Here is a 15,272-nt window from a genome sequence, read left to right on the forward strand (position 1 = left end):
TAGGCCATCACCACCTGAGGACAGCACAGCCTATTCACAAGTGGTGGCTAGAGCAGCTCAGTTCCATAATGTGGAACTACACTCTGAACAAGTAGAGGATGACTTTTTATTTAACACCCTCTCCTCCACCCACGGCTCCTACCAAAGCCTGCCTATGCTCCCAGGCATGCTACGCCATGCAAAGGAGATCTTCAAGGAGCCAGTTAAAAGTAGGGCAGTAACGCCTAGAGTGGACAAAAAGTATAAGGCGCCTCCTACGGACCCTGTATTCATCACCTCTCAGCTGCCACCAGATTCTGTGGTGGTAGGGGCTGCCAGAAAACGGGCAAATTCACACACTTCTGGGGATGCACCTCCCCCAGATAAAGAAAGCAGAAAGTTCGATGCAGCCGGGAAGAGGGTCGCTGTCCAGGCAGCAAACCAGTGGCGCATCGCAAACTCACAAGCGCTGCTAGCGCGATACGACAGAGCCCACTGGGATGAGATGCAGCATCTCATTGAACATCTCCCAAAAGATCTACAAAAAAGAGCAAAACAGGTTGTTGAAGAGGGTCAAAACATTTCCAACAATCAAATACGCTCCTCTATGGATGCAGCAGACACAGCCGCAAGGACCATTAATACGTCGGTTACCATCCGTAGGCACGCATGGCTCAGAACGTCTGGATTCAAGCCAGAAATTCAGCAGGCAGTACTTAACATGCCAGTAAACGAAAAACTTCTGTTCGGTCCGGAGGTCGACACAGCCATAGAAAAGCTCAAAAAGGACACTGACACTGCCAAGGCCATGGGCGCACTCTACTCCCCGCAGAGCAGAGGATCTTATACCACCTTCCGCAAAACACCTTTTAGAGGAGGGTTCGGGGTCAGGCCACACAAGCCAGTACCTCACAGTCCGCACCGTCCACCTACCAGGGACAGTACAGGGGAGGTTTTCGGGGCCAGTATAGAGGAGGGCAATTCCCTAGGAATAGAGGAAGATTTCAAAGCCCCAAAACCACTACCAACAAGCTGTGACTCACACGTCACTCACCCCCCCCACACAACACCAGTGGGGGGAAGGATAGGTCAATATTACGAAGCATGGGAGGAAATAACTACAGACACATGGGTTCTAGCAATTATCCAACATGGTTATTGCATAGAATTCCTGCAATTCCCTCCAGACATACCACCAAAATCACAAAATTTATCAAAACACCATTCACAGCTTCTAGAGATAGAAGTTCAAGCACTACTGCAAAAAAATGCAATAGAATTAGTACCAAGTACACAAATAAACACAGGAGTTTATTCACTGTACTTCTTGATACCAAAAAAGGACAAAACACTGAGACCAATTCTAGACCTCAGAGTAGTAAACACATTCATCAAATCAGACCACTTTCACATGGTCACACTACAAGAAGTTTTACCATTGCTCAAAAAACACAACTACATGACAACCCTAGACCTCAAAGACGCATATTTCCATATACCAATACATCAATCACACAGAAAATATCTAAGGTTTGTATTCAAAGGAATACATTACCAATTCAAAGTATTGCCTTTCGGTTTAACAACCGCTCCAAGGGTATTCACAAAATGCCTAGCAGTAGTCGCTGCACACATCAGAAGGCAGCAAATACATGTATTCCCGTATCTAGACGACTGGCTAATCAAAACCAGTTCGCTCACACAATGCTCAAACCACACAAATCAAGTCATACAAACCCTCTACAAACTAGGGTTCACCGTCAACTTTGCAAAATCCAACGTTCAGCCAAGCAAAGTACAGCAATATCTAGGAGCCATAATAGACACGACAAAAGGAGTAGCAACGCCAACTCCACAAAGAATTCACAATTTCAACAGAGTCATTCAACACATGTCTCCAAATCAAACAATACAAGCAAGAACAATACTACAGCTCCTAGGCATGATGTCCTCATGCATAGCCATTGTCCCAAACGCAAGACTGCACATGAGGCCCTTACAACAGTGCCTAGCCTCACAGTGGTCTCAAGCACAGGGTCACCTTCTAGATCTGGTGTTAATAGACCGCCAAACTTACCTCTCGCTTCTATGGTGGAACAGTATAAATTTAAACAAAGGGCGGCCTTTCCAAGACCCAGTGCCACAGTACGTAATAACAACAGATGCTTCCATGACAGGGTGGGGAGCACATCTCAATCAACACAACATAAGAGGACAATGGAACATACATCAAACAAAACTGCATATAAATCATCTAGAATTATTAGCAGTTTTTCAAGCACTAAAAGCTTTCCAACCAATCATAACCCACAAATACATCCTTGTCAAAACAGACAACATGACAACGATGTATTATCTAAACAAACAAGGAGGAACACATTCAACGCAGTTAAGCTTATTAGCTCAAAACATATGGAAGTGGGCAATCCACCATCAAATTCGCCTCATAGCACAGTTTATTCCAGGGATCCAGAATCAACTGGCAGACAATCTCTCTCGAGATCACCAGCAAGTCCACGAATGGGAAATCCACCCACAAATTCTGAACACCTACTTCACACTCTGGGGAACACCTCAAATAGACTTATTTGCAACAAAAGAGAACGCAAAGTGCCAAAACTTCGCGTCCAGATACCCACACAAGCAATCCCAAGGCAATGCCCTATGGATGAACTGGTCAGGAATATTTGCTTACGCTTTTCCTCCTCTCCCTCTCCTCCCTTATCTAGTAAACAAATTGAGTCAAAACAAACTCAAACTCATTTTAATAGCACCAACGTGGGCAAGACAACCCTGGTACACAACACTGCTAGATCTTTCTGTAGTACCCCACATCAAACTGCCGAACAAACCAGATCTGTTAACGCAACACAACCAACAGATCAGACACCCAGATCCAGCATCGCTGAATCTAGCAATCTGGCTCCTGAAATCCTAGAATTCGGACACTTACAACTTAGCCAAGAGTGTATGGAGGTCATAAAGCAGGCCAGAAGGCCATCCACTAGACACTGCTACGCAAGTAAGTGGAAAAGATTTGTTTGTTACTGCCATCATAATCAGATACAACCACTAGACGCAACTCCAAAACATATAGTAAATTACTTGCTCCATTTACAAAAAGCAAAGCTAGTCTTCTCTTCTATTAAAATACACCTTGCAGCAATATCTGCATACTTGCAGACTACCTATTCAACTTCCTTGTATAGGATACCAGTCATCAAAGCATTCATAGAAGGTCTTAAAAGAATTATACCACCAAGAACACCACCTGTTCCTTCATGGAACCTAAACGTGGTCCTAACAAGACTCATGGGCCCACCTTTCGAACCCATGCACTCTTGCGGAATACAATTCCTAACCTGGAAAGTTGCCTTTCTCATCGCCATTACATCTCTGAGAAGAGTAAGTGAAATTCAAGCGTTCACAACACAGGAACCTTTTATACAAATACATAAAAATAAGGTAGTCCTACGACCTAATCCAAAATTTTTACCAAAAGTTATTTCACCGTTCCATCTAAATCAAACGGTAGAACTACCAGTTTTTTTCCCACAGCCAGATTCTGTGGCTGAAAGAGCACTACATACACTAGATGTCAAAAGAGCATTAATGTACTACATTGACAGAACAAAGAACATCAGAAAGACTAAACAGCTATTTATTGCATTCCAAAAACCTCATGCAGGTAACCCAATATCAAAACAAGGTATAGCCAGATGGATTGTTAAATGCATCCAAATCTGCTACCTTAAAGCAAAAAGACAACTGCCCATTACTCCCAGGGCACATTCAACAAGGAAAAAAGGTGCTTCAATGGCCTTTTTAGGAAACATCCCAATGCATGAAATATGTAAGGCAGCCACATGGTCTACGCCTCACACATTCACCAAACACTACTGTATAGATGTGCTATCCGCACAACAAGCTGCAGTAGGTCAAGCTGTATTAAGAACTCTATTTCAGACAACTTCTACTCCTACAGGCTAAACCACCGCTTATGGGGAAATAACTACTTACTAGTCTATGCAGACCATGTGTATCTACAGCGACAGATGCCATCGAACTGAAAATGTCACTTACCCAGTGTAGATCTGTTCGTGGCATCAGTCGCTGAGATTCACATGGGCCCACCCACCTCCCCGGAAGCCTGTAGCAGTTCAGAAGTTACCTTCAATTTTGTACATTTGTATATATATTATTTAAACCTTTAATAGGTACATACTTACACATTTCATTGCGCGGGCACTATTACTATAGTACAACTCCTACCTCACCCTCTGCGGGGAAAACAATCGAATATGGAGTCGACGCCCATGCGCAATGAGCACAGAAGGAGGAGCCACTCGGTCCAGTGACTCAAACACTTCTTCGAAGAAAAACAACTTGTAACACTCCGACCCAACACCAGATGGCGAGCTATGCAGCCCATGTGAATCTCAGCGACTGATGCCACGAACAGATGTACACTGGGTAAGTGACATTTTCATTCCTTCATAGGGGAATTTCCATTCTATCCATAAGCAACTCTCCCTCCTCCCAGATGGATTGGACAGAGTTCATCATTACTCTAAAAGTGTCCTCACACACACATCGCCTTAAAAAAGAACTGAAGCAATTGTCACCTGCTTAGCATGATGGGGTACTCGTAATCTCTGGCTTCTTAAAGGCACAGACTCCTATAATGGCATCCCATGCGGCTACTCTGTCCTAGGCTGCTTCATCTCTCTGTTACTCCAAAAAAGGGTTTGTGAAAGACATTTATGCAGTTTTTTTTCCAAAGCATCAAATTATATACAGATGTAATCTCTTGGCCCCCTTTTTTTGAACTAAAGATTGAGTATTGAGGTCATTGTAGCCTATCCCTATAGGTTGCATAATTTTTGTTCTCTCAAGTGATTCTGCAGGCCTTCCCGAAGAAAGGAGAACATTTCCACTTAAGAGGATATATTATGAAGAAGTGCTCCGGGGTCCTTGCACGTGGGCAGAACTATTCAGTGCTTATGACTCTAATGGAAATTCCCTTACGAGCGAACGGGAGGTACAGGTTAGAACCTATTCCTTATTTGTCAATGTCCGTGATTTTCAGAATAGGTTTTGATATTGCCTTTTTCTATCTTTAGGTGGCGGAGAGAGCATTGTACTATTGGAACAATGAATATATTATGAGTCTGATCAGTGACAATGCAGCAAAAATTTTACCCATTATGTTTCCATCCTTGTATCGCAACTCAAAGACACATTGGAACAAGTAAGAGAAAATTGTTTGGCAAAAATTAAAATCATTACAAGTATTTTTCATTTCTTTTGAATGTATCAAATTTCTTGATTGAGTATATGAAAAGCGCTTCAAATAGGGAATTAACTTTTTTAGGTTCAATATAACCACTTTAAGCAAGATAAATCTATTTTAATAACCTGCTAATATTCTGTCATTAAAACAATATTAATTTGTTTATTATAACAATATGAATTTGTTCATTTCTATAGTGTTGTGTTGAAAAAGCACACCTGAATCTAAAAATATAAATCTTGAGGATTTCCAAAGTACAGCTTCCAGTGGTTTTCTTTGTAAATTGAGGAAAGCTTGGCCATAGTTTGGAATAGGATTAGTGTGAATTATAAGAGTCTTATATATTTTGTAGATGTCATCAAATTGGTCAGTTGGACTTAAACAAAATTTAGATTTTCAGTGTTGTGAATGTTATTGTATTTTCTTGTTGTTCCTCTGAGGAGAGATTTCTTCTAAAAATATAATTTAAATGGTTGCTATAAACTTGGGGAAACCAACAGCTGATGTTGTTACGTTAATGAAACCAGACAGTTTTGTGTAAAAGTTAACTTATTCCTAATGGATACCCGCTTCCGCAGCAGCTTCCTTGGTGGAATCCTTCTTAGTGCCAGATTGGATCCTGAAACTACATGTTCAGTGGCTGCGGATACACATGCTCTGCATACTCTTGTCATCTAGTGTTGGGCCGGAGTGTTGTATGTTGTTTTTCTTCGAAAGAGCGTTTCAAGTCACTGGTTCGAGCGGCTGCTCCTCTCGGTGATACTGCGCATGGGCATAGACTCATTTGCTAGATTTTTTCTTCTTCAGCGTTGGGTTCGGACGTGTATGTATTTGCTCTGTCTTTTGACAGGCTCCGGTTCAAAACCTTTCTTTCTGTCTTCTGTTTTACGATGGTGTTGTATCTCGATAGCACATTCCTAACTAAGAGTTAATCTTGAATTGTCGGTCCAGGCACCGACCGTTAGCCTTCTAGGGCTTCCTCACCTGTCTCCGGCCTACCTCGCCACGCAGCCCAGACCATTATGCTGAGCTGATACAAAGAATGCCATTTCATTTCTGTCCTCGATGCCACATTAAATTTCCCCACAATGATCAACATCTGGTGTGAAACTTCTGCCTCTTCCCAATCACCAGAAAACTACCTGTGACGCCTGCAGATCCTTCTGGTCGAAGAAGATGTTTCGGGACCCCAGAGTTGTCAACTGGAAATGGCGCACAAGACTCAGGACAACACCGTGGACATCTTTTGGGAGGAACAATCCCAGGAGGAACCTGAGCAACAAGATGCAACCTTCTCAATCCCGGCTTCGACGTGCAGTTGGCCATTAAAAGCCACAAGGTAACATCTACTCAACCTGTGAGTACCGTGCCCCTTCTCCCCACCCAAAAAATGTATAAAGGTCCTTTGTAGAGGTCGCCGGACTGCCACTGCCACCAGGCAAAGGCCGGATCCGAAAATCCATTTCATCTGGCCCTCCCTCTGGCTCAGCTTCAAAAATAGCCAAGACCAAGATGTCGTCTTCAACCACCAGCACCTCAGTCTGAGACACCGCTTCCATCTCGGTCCGAACTTCGGCTCAGACCTGGCAGGCTACGGCCTCCATCTAAGCGTCCTGAAATTGCACAGACCTAAAACTTTGGTGTGGAAATCCATGGATCCAAAAACATCAGAACAGAAAGACTCCAGTCAATCTTAATCTACACCTTCTCCCGTGGAACCCATTCTGAGGACTATGGATGCTCATCAGCGCGTCCTCCATATCCAGGAGATTACAGGACACATTATTGCTTCTTCATGTGCACTCTTCAAAAGGAAGCTGTCTGTCCAAGAAGTTTTGGACACTTCTCCACCTCCAAAGAAGACTAGTATGAAAAAGGCTACCAGCACACCTCACAACCCTTCACTGCCTCCTCCTGATCCACCTTCTCCACCCCCTCCCTCACCTCCTCTTTCACCTGCCTCACCTACTGCAGGAGATTATACCCCTCAGGGGGTCCCCTTTATATGTTGGGTAAGGTTTGGGTGGGACACAGCATGACCCATATCCATGGGAGCTTATGACCCTGACCTCATCCTCCCCAGTGATCCAGACTTGTACCCCGCACGCCCCTCACTACTAGAGGATAGTACATCCTACCAACAGGTTGTGGCCAGGATAGCCGCTTTCCAGAATGCAGAGCTACACAGGGACCCTATTGAACAGGACTTCCTGCTCAATACGCTTACATCTACCCACAGGGACATCCAATTTCTCCCTACAGGGATATCCAATTTCTCCCTATGCTCCCTGGCATGCTTCCTCGTGCTGAGGAAGTTTTCAAAGAACCTGTCCGCTGAAGGGTTATCTCCTCAAGAGTAGCCAAGAGATATAAGCCTGCTCCCTCAGATCCATTATACAATAGGTCACTGGTCCCTCAAGGTTCCATAGAAGCCCCCTCTGCATTAAGCATGCCAAATATCCAGGCCACAGGGGACCTCCTCCTCCTGAGAGGGAGGGTAAGAAAATAGATGTTGCCGACTAGAGTGGCTGCACTGGCAGCTAATTATTGGAGTATCTCCAATTCACAGGGTTTACTGGCTTGATTTGACTGAGCTCACTGGGATGAAATGGAGGAGCTCATCCAATTTCTTCCAGAGGAGCACTGCAAGAGAGGGCATCAAATTGTTGCAGAGGGGCAAACAATAACTAATAATTCTATACTCTGTGGTCTAGGAGCCGCAGAGGTACAGCAAGCGGTCCTTACCACGCCCTTTGATAAGAATCATCTTTTTGCACCTCAAGTGCCCTTGAAGCTGAAAAAAGAGAGATCCGGCTAAGGCACAAAGGAGCACTTTTGTCACCCCCACCTTCAGAGGTGCTTACAAAGCTACATCCTCTGAGGCGTCTACTTACCAAACCAGACAGCCTCCACCCTCCTGTTGTAGAGGTTTCTATGGGGGGGGGGGGTCCTACAAACGCAGCAACAATATGGGCAGAAGTAAGAGCACTGCCTCTCGAGGCTCTTCCTCCACTGCAAAGCAGTGACTACCTCTGTCTTCCCCCACTAACTCCACAACTGTCAGGGGACAGTTTTAAGATTTTCATCCAGAATGGGTCAACATCACCACGGACCAATGGGTCCTTTCCATTATCTAACATGGGTATTGTCTGGAGCTCATTAGCACTCTTCCTAACATTCCCCCTCACACTCAGTCTATCCCACAAGCACCTCACCCTTCTCAAAAAATACGTTCAATCTTTTCTTCTCAAAGAGGCCATCGAGCCTGTTTACTTACAACACCAGGAATCAGGGGTATACTCCCTATATTTTCTTATTCCCAAAAAGACGACACTCTCATGCCTATTATGACCCTCAGACCATTAAACCAATACATTCTCTCTGAACACTTTTACATGGTTACTCTTCAAGATGCTATTCCACTTCTGCAACAAATCAACTTTGACGGCTCTAGATCTAAAGGATGCCTACTTTCATATTCCTGTCCAACCTGCACACCGAAAATACCTAAGATTTGTGGTTGCAGGCAAACATTACCAGTCCTGCCTTTCGGAGCCCCAACAGCTCCCAGAGTCTTCATAAAGTGCTTAGGTGTAGTTGAGGCACACCTCAGAAGACAGAACATACACGTGTTCCCTTACCTAGACGACTCGCTCATCAAAGCCAGCACATTGCCACAGAGCCAATATCACACTCAGTTGACAGTAGATCTCTGTAGGAAAGCACCCTTTCTGACATGGTTAGCCCCCACTTTATGCCTGGTTTCTGATGTTGCTTTGGCTTAGTGCTCTGGGTCCCTGCTAACCAGGTCCCAAGTGCCAGATCTCTTCCTCAAAACTGCACAGTAGTTTTGCAGAATTGGCAAAATCTTTAGCTACCACTGTAGGTCCGTAGTAAATGGTACCCTTGGTACCTAGGGCCTGGGTTACTAAGGAAAGTTTGAGGACTGCAGCACCAGTTGTGCCAACCCACAAAGTCCCCTCACCAACCTCACACAAGTGCTGCCATTGCAGGCTGCTTGTTTTCGTGAGGCTAAATTGAAAACTCAATCTGTTGCATGCTCCTGTGTGCTAGGTCCCCTATTACAGCATGTGCCAGGTGTAAATCACTCCTAGGGCAAGGTGCATCCAGGCACATGTGAGGGCATATATTCATGAGCAGATTTGCCCCTGCTATGTCTGTCGATTTGGAGACATAGTAAGGGCACAGGTAAGCCATTTTAAATGCATGTGCTGGACGCTGGTCAATACGAGTTCCCCAGTCACATGAGAGCTTGTGTGTATCCTGGGATATTTGGTATCAAACATCTCAGAATAATAAACCCTTTCTGGCCCCATTGCTGGATTTATGACAAAATGCACACAGAGGGCACCTTAGAGGTGGACCCTGAAAACCTACTAGCTACTAGTGTGCTGACAGACCGGTCCTGACCAGTTCAGACACCACAGTTACGTTTCTGGCCCACCAAAGTAAGAGCCAGTGCTCTCGAGGGTATGAGACAAAGGCCTGCTCTGGGCAGACCTGTGACCTCTCCCATGCAGGATGAACATTCCAGTGTGGTAAGCTTCAAAGGCCTTGCCGCCTTTGTAATGTGACCCAGGTCTCTCCAAATGCTGGAGATGACCAATCCCTCGTCCTGACCCCACTTTTGGCAGTAGAACAGGCAAGAAAATTAGTTAAATTAGTACTGCCCACTTCATGCCATTCCCACCTTTAAAGTGGATGAGCTGAAGTGGGCACTACTTTTCCAATTCCTCATCTTGCTTAGAAGGAATTAGGCCACTAGAGTTAGTTTCATGCCCACTTCCAGCAGAAGTGGTCATAAGAAGGAAGTAGTCACCCTAAAGGTGGTCAGCCTATTAGCAACTGCCTGGCACTCCCTGTATCGCCCCTAGATCGAGTATTTAGGTGGCACCCCTGAACCTTAGAACTCAGATTTCAAAAACCTAAGAATACCTGGACAAAAAAGAGTTGCACCCGCAAAAGAGGAAAACCTGGAACCAGCCCCTCTGGCCTGCCTGCTGACCTCGAAGGATCCTGCACAAGAAGCCAAATCATCCAGCCTTCAATTAAGCCTCAAGTCTCCTGTGGGCAGCCGACTTGCCCTGCAAAAAGAAGCTCCAAAGAAAAGACTCTGCAGCTGCTGGAACCCCAGAAACCAATACCAGAAGAGACCTCTGCACCCAACATCTACAATCCGAGATGAAGCCAACCAACGGTGCCCAGCTGCCCAGAGACAGTCCAGTGTGGTCTCACCCATCATGGACTCACCCAGGATGCCGGCAGCCTCTGCACATAGGTTCCCTTTCCACAGGCTTGTGGAGAGAGAAACTCTGACATCTCCAGCAACCACTGCACCCATGACCCCTGACCCCAGCTGAGGTGGGTCACCGGTGCAACAATGTCACCTGGCTTCAAAGAGCTCGAGTTCACCCTGGGTCCATCCCTGCTGGACTCCCCCATGATGGCTGCAGTATCAACACCCAGGAGCCCGTGACTGAGAGTGCTCCTGGCTGTGAAAATCCAACACCTAAAGACACCCCTGCATCCGTCGCCCCTGGGCACAGGAAAAGAGGACCAAAGGTACACCTACGTCCCCCAGCACCCCAAGCCTACTACCTATCTGCTTGTTGTCCCTGACTGGCTTCCTAGCCAGAGCCTGCAGCCTGTCTTTACGAGGAGCAAACTCCCATTGGGAACAACTGGGCTCCTGGCGCCTTATTGCACCTGGCCACCCTAGGGGCCCGGTGTGTACTGTTGGTGTGGTTCTGATCAGTGCCCAGTACTTCCCTTAAATCCCTGAGATTAGCTTTGCAAGTCAATGTAAACCTGTGTTTGCTGAACATTGTTTTCCTCCATAGGATAAGTATCTATTTTTGAAACTGCAAAGTATTTATGCCAAAGGTCCACTTACCTGATTACAAAGTTCTTGGGTTTGAAACATTTATAGTAAGAGTTATTTTTCTAAATTGGCCTCAGATTTATTCTTTGAATGTCTCATTTATTGCCTCTTTGAGAACAGCAAATGCTTAACACTACTCTGATAAGCCTAACTACTGCCCACACGACCACAAATAGAGCATTAGTCCTATCTGCTTTTACCTCTGCAATACCAAATCGGGATACACTGGACTCTCTGCGCAGTATACTTCCTTCTAGTGGACTGTACAGAGAACCAGATTCCTACAGTCTCCTTCATAGTCTGGGCTTCACAATCAGTTTTTCCAAATCCCACCTTCAACCCGTTCAGGTCCAGCCCTACCTAGGAGCTATTCTCAATGCGGAGTTGGGGCTAGCATATCCCAACTCGGCCCAAGTTCAGAGTTTTCTGTCTCTGCTCCCCCAGTTTCAGGGGAATTGCACACACACACAGTCAGGGCTATCATGTGCCTGTTGGGGATGATGGCGTCCTGTGTTGCCATCGTTCCCCATGCCCAACTCCACATGCGTCCCCATACAGCAGTATCTGTCTCGTCAGTGGTCTCAGTCACTAGGTCACCTGGAAGATCTAGTAGTGTTAGACCGCCATACTCACTGCTCTGAAATGGTGAAACACCACCAACCTCTTGAAAGGGCAGCCTTTTCTGGACCCTGTGCCTCAGGTAATTCTGACCACAGATACATCTCTGACGGGTTGGGGCGTTCACTTGCAAGACCTCACAGTACTGGGTCTTTGGGATCTCAGTCACCAGTCATCCCTACATATCAATTACCTCGAGCTTCAGGCCGTATTTCTAGCCCTGAAAGCATTTCTTCATCACTTGTCTCACAAGGCTGTCTTAGTCCACACGGGCAACATAACAGCCATGTATTATCTACAGAAGTAAGGAGAGAACACTATCATCCCAATTGTCACAACTCCGATGATATGGAGGTGGGCTTTCCACCACCACATTCACCTGGTGGCAGAGTATCTCTCAGGAAGGGACAACAAATTTGCAGACTTGCTCAGCAGGATGCAGCAACAAGTCCATGAATGGGAACTTCACCCACAAGTTCTTCAAGCATTCTTCACAAAGTAGGGAACTCCTCAGGTAGACCTTTTTGCCACAGCAGAAAATGCCCAAGCTTCGCCTCCAGGTATCCTACACCAGATGTACACAAGGTAAGTGACATTTTCCATTATATATATATTTATATGTTCGATGGCATGTGTAGCTGCAGATACACATGCTGTGCACATCCCGCCATCTGGTGTTGGGCTCGGAGTGTTACAAGTTGTTTTTCTTCGAAGAAGTCTTTTCGAGTCACGAGACCGAGGGACTCCTCCAATTTCGACTCCATTGCGCATGGGCGTCGACTCCATCTTAGATTGTTTTTTTTCCGCCATCGGGTTCGGACGTGTTCCTTTTCGCTCTGTGTTTCGGGTCGGAAAGTTAGTTAGAATCTCGGGAAAAACGTCGGTATTGTTTGCGTTCGGTATCGGGTTAGTTACAACAGATCAACACCGAATTTTGAAGAGCTCCGGTGGCCCTTAGGGTTTTTTTTTTCGATCCCCCGTCGGGGCCTGGTCGGCCCGGCCACGTGTGACTTCAAGGCTGATGGAACGGACCCCATTCCGCTTCTGTCCAAAATGCCATAACAAGTATCCGTATGCGGATCAGCATCTGGTCTGTAACTTGTGCTTGTCTCCAGAGCACAAGGAAGATACTTGTGAAGCCTGTCGAGCGTTTTGGTCGAGGAAGACATTAAGAGACCGAAGAGCCAGAAGACTGCAGATGGCGTCGACGCCGACAGGACAAGAGCGTTTCGAGGAGGAAGAAGAAGCTTTCTCCATCCACGAGTCGGACTCGGAAGAGTTCGAGGCCGAAGAAATGCCGAAAACCGTGAGTAAGACGTCGAAACATAAGACTCACGAGAAGACAACAAAAGCCCAGGGGACGCCACCGCCAACAGGCCATGGCTTAACCCAAAAAATAGGTGACCGACCCAAGGCACCGAAAAAGGGCACGCTTGTGTCGAAGTCATTCGACTCTGGTCGAGATACCGCCACACAGCAATCTCGGACCCGAGACATCGGCTCCGAGAAATTTCGGCACCGGGACAGCGGCACCGAAGAAGTTCGGCACCGAGACACCACCACGCCGAAAATAAAAAAGGTTTCTTCGGAGCCTAAAAAGACAACTGAAATATTTTGGTTCCGAAACATCTATCCTCGGAGCCGAAAACAGGTTCCTATACAGAGGAACAAGGATTGTCCTCCCAAATGCAAAAGCATAAATTCGGAGAGGAACTTGAAGCAGTAGAGCCAGACTATACTCAAAGAAGGCTCCACATTCAAGAAGACACGGGGAAGATAACCACTCTTCCCCCAATTAAAATAAAAAGAAGACTTGCCTTTCAAGAAAAGGACAAGCAGCCACAGGCAAAGGTAGCAAGAAAAACAACTCCACCACCATCAATGCACACATCACCGGTAACAACTCCTCCACTGATGCACTCCCCGACTCATACTACTATGAGTCAAGATGATCCTGATGCATTGGACCTTTACGATGCTCCAGTATCGGACAACAGCCCAGACTCATACCCTGCGAGGCCATCACCACCGGAGGACAGTACATCTTATACACAGGTGGTCGCAAGGGCAGCTGCTTTCCATAACGTCACCTTGCATTCCGAACCAATTGAGGATGATTTTTTGTTTAACACGCTATCCTCCACTCATAGCCAATACCAAAGCCTACCTATGCTCCCAGGAATGCTAAAACATTCAAAACAAATCTTTCAGGATCCTGTTAAAGGCCGAGCCATAACTCCAAGGGTGGAGAAAAAGTACAAGCCACCACCAACAGATCCAGTTTATATTACAACACAGTTAACACCAGACTCAGTAGTTGTCGGGGCAGCTCGTAAGAGAGCGAACTCTCATACCTCAGGGGACGCACCACCTCCAGACAAGGAGAGTCGCAAATTTGATGCTGCGGGCAAAAGGGTTGCAGCACAAGCAGCAAACCAATGGCGCATTGCCAATTCACAAGCACTTTTGGCAAGATACGATAGAGCTCACTGGGATGAAATGCAACATTTCATAGAACACTTACCCAAAGATTTCCAAAAAAGAGCACAACAAGTGGTGGAAGAAGGACAAAGTATCTCTAATAATCAGATACGGTCTTCAATCGATGCAGCAGATACGGCTGCAAGGACAGTAAATACTGCAATAACAATAAGAAGGCACGCATGGCTGCGTATGTCAGGATTCAAGCCGGAAATTCAACAAGCCGTGCTAAATATGCCATTTAATGAACAGCAGTTGTTTGGGCCGGAAGTAGACACTGCTAGTGATAAACTCAAGAAAGACACTGATACAGCAAAAGACATGGGTGCACTCTACTCCCCGCAGAGCAGAGGCACATTTCGCAAAACACCTTTTAGGGGAGGGTTTCGAGGGCAACCTACAGAAACCACAACATCACAAACAAGGCCCACTTACCAAAGCCAATATCAGCGGGGAGGTTTTCGGGGGCAATATAGAGGGGGACAATTCCAGAAAAATAGAGGTAAGTTCCAAAGCCCCAAAACTCCTCAAAATAAGCAGTGACTTACAAGTCACACACCCCCATCACATAACACCTGTGGGGGGGAGACTAAGCCAATTTTACAAACATTGGGAGGAGATAACAACAGATACTTGGGTACTGGCAATTATCCAGCATGGTTATTGCATAGAATTTCTCAAATTCCCTCCAAATGTCCCACCGAAAACACACAATATGTCAAAACAACATATAGATCTTCTAGGATTAGAAGTTCAAGCATTGCTACAAAAAGAAGCAATAGAATTAGTGCCAAAAGAACAGTTAAACACAGGAGTTTACTCACTGTACTTTTTAATACCCAAAAAAGACAAAAGTCTAAGGCCTATACTAGATCTCAGAACATTAAATACATACATCAAATCAGACCACTTTCACATGGTTACATTACAAAACGTAATCCCACTGCTCAAACAACAAGACTACATGACAACACTGGATCTAAAGGATGCATATTTCCA

At 45.7% G+C, this 15,272-nt stretch overlaps 1 protein-coding gene across 3 annotated transcripts in view; it reads left to right on the forward strand.

Annotated features, from left to right (window-relative positions):
- PPP2R5C (protein phosphatase 2 regulatory subunit B'gamma) overlaps window positions 1–15,272 on the forward strand; it is a 1,141,542-nt gene that overhangs the window by 889,361 nt on the left and 236,909 nt on the right. For all 3 annotated transcript variants that reach the window (XM_069208343.1, XM_069208345.1, XM_069208344.1), the window contains one exon: window positions 5,103–5,230. In XM_069208343.1, coding sequence (XP_069064444.1) covers window positions 5,103–5,230 — 128 coding nt within the window. The remainder of the gene's footprint in view (window positions 1–5,102; window positions 5,231–15,272) is intronic.

This window comes from Pleurodeles waltl, chromosome 9 (assembly GCF_031143425.1).
Source record: "Pleurodeles waltl isolate 20211129_DDA chromosome 9, aPleWal1.hap1.20221129, whole genome shotgun sequence".
NCBI lineage: Eukaryota > Metazoa > Chordata > Amphibia > Caudata > Salamandridae > Pleurodeles > Pleurodeles waltl.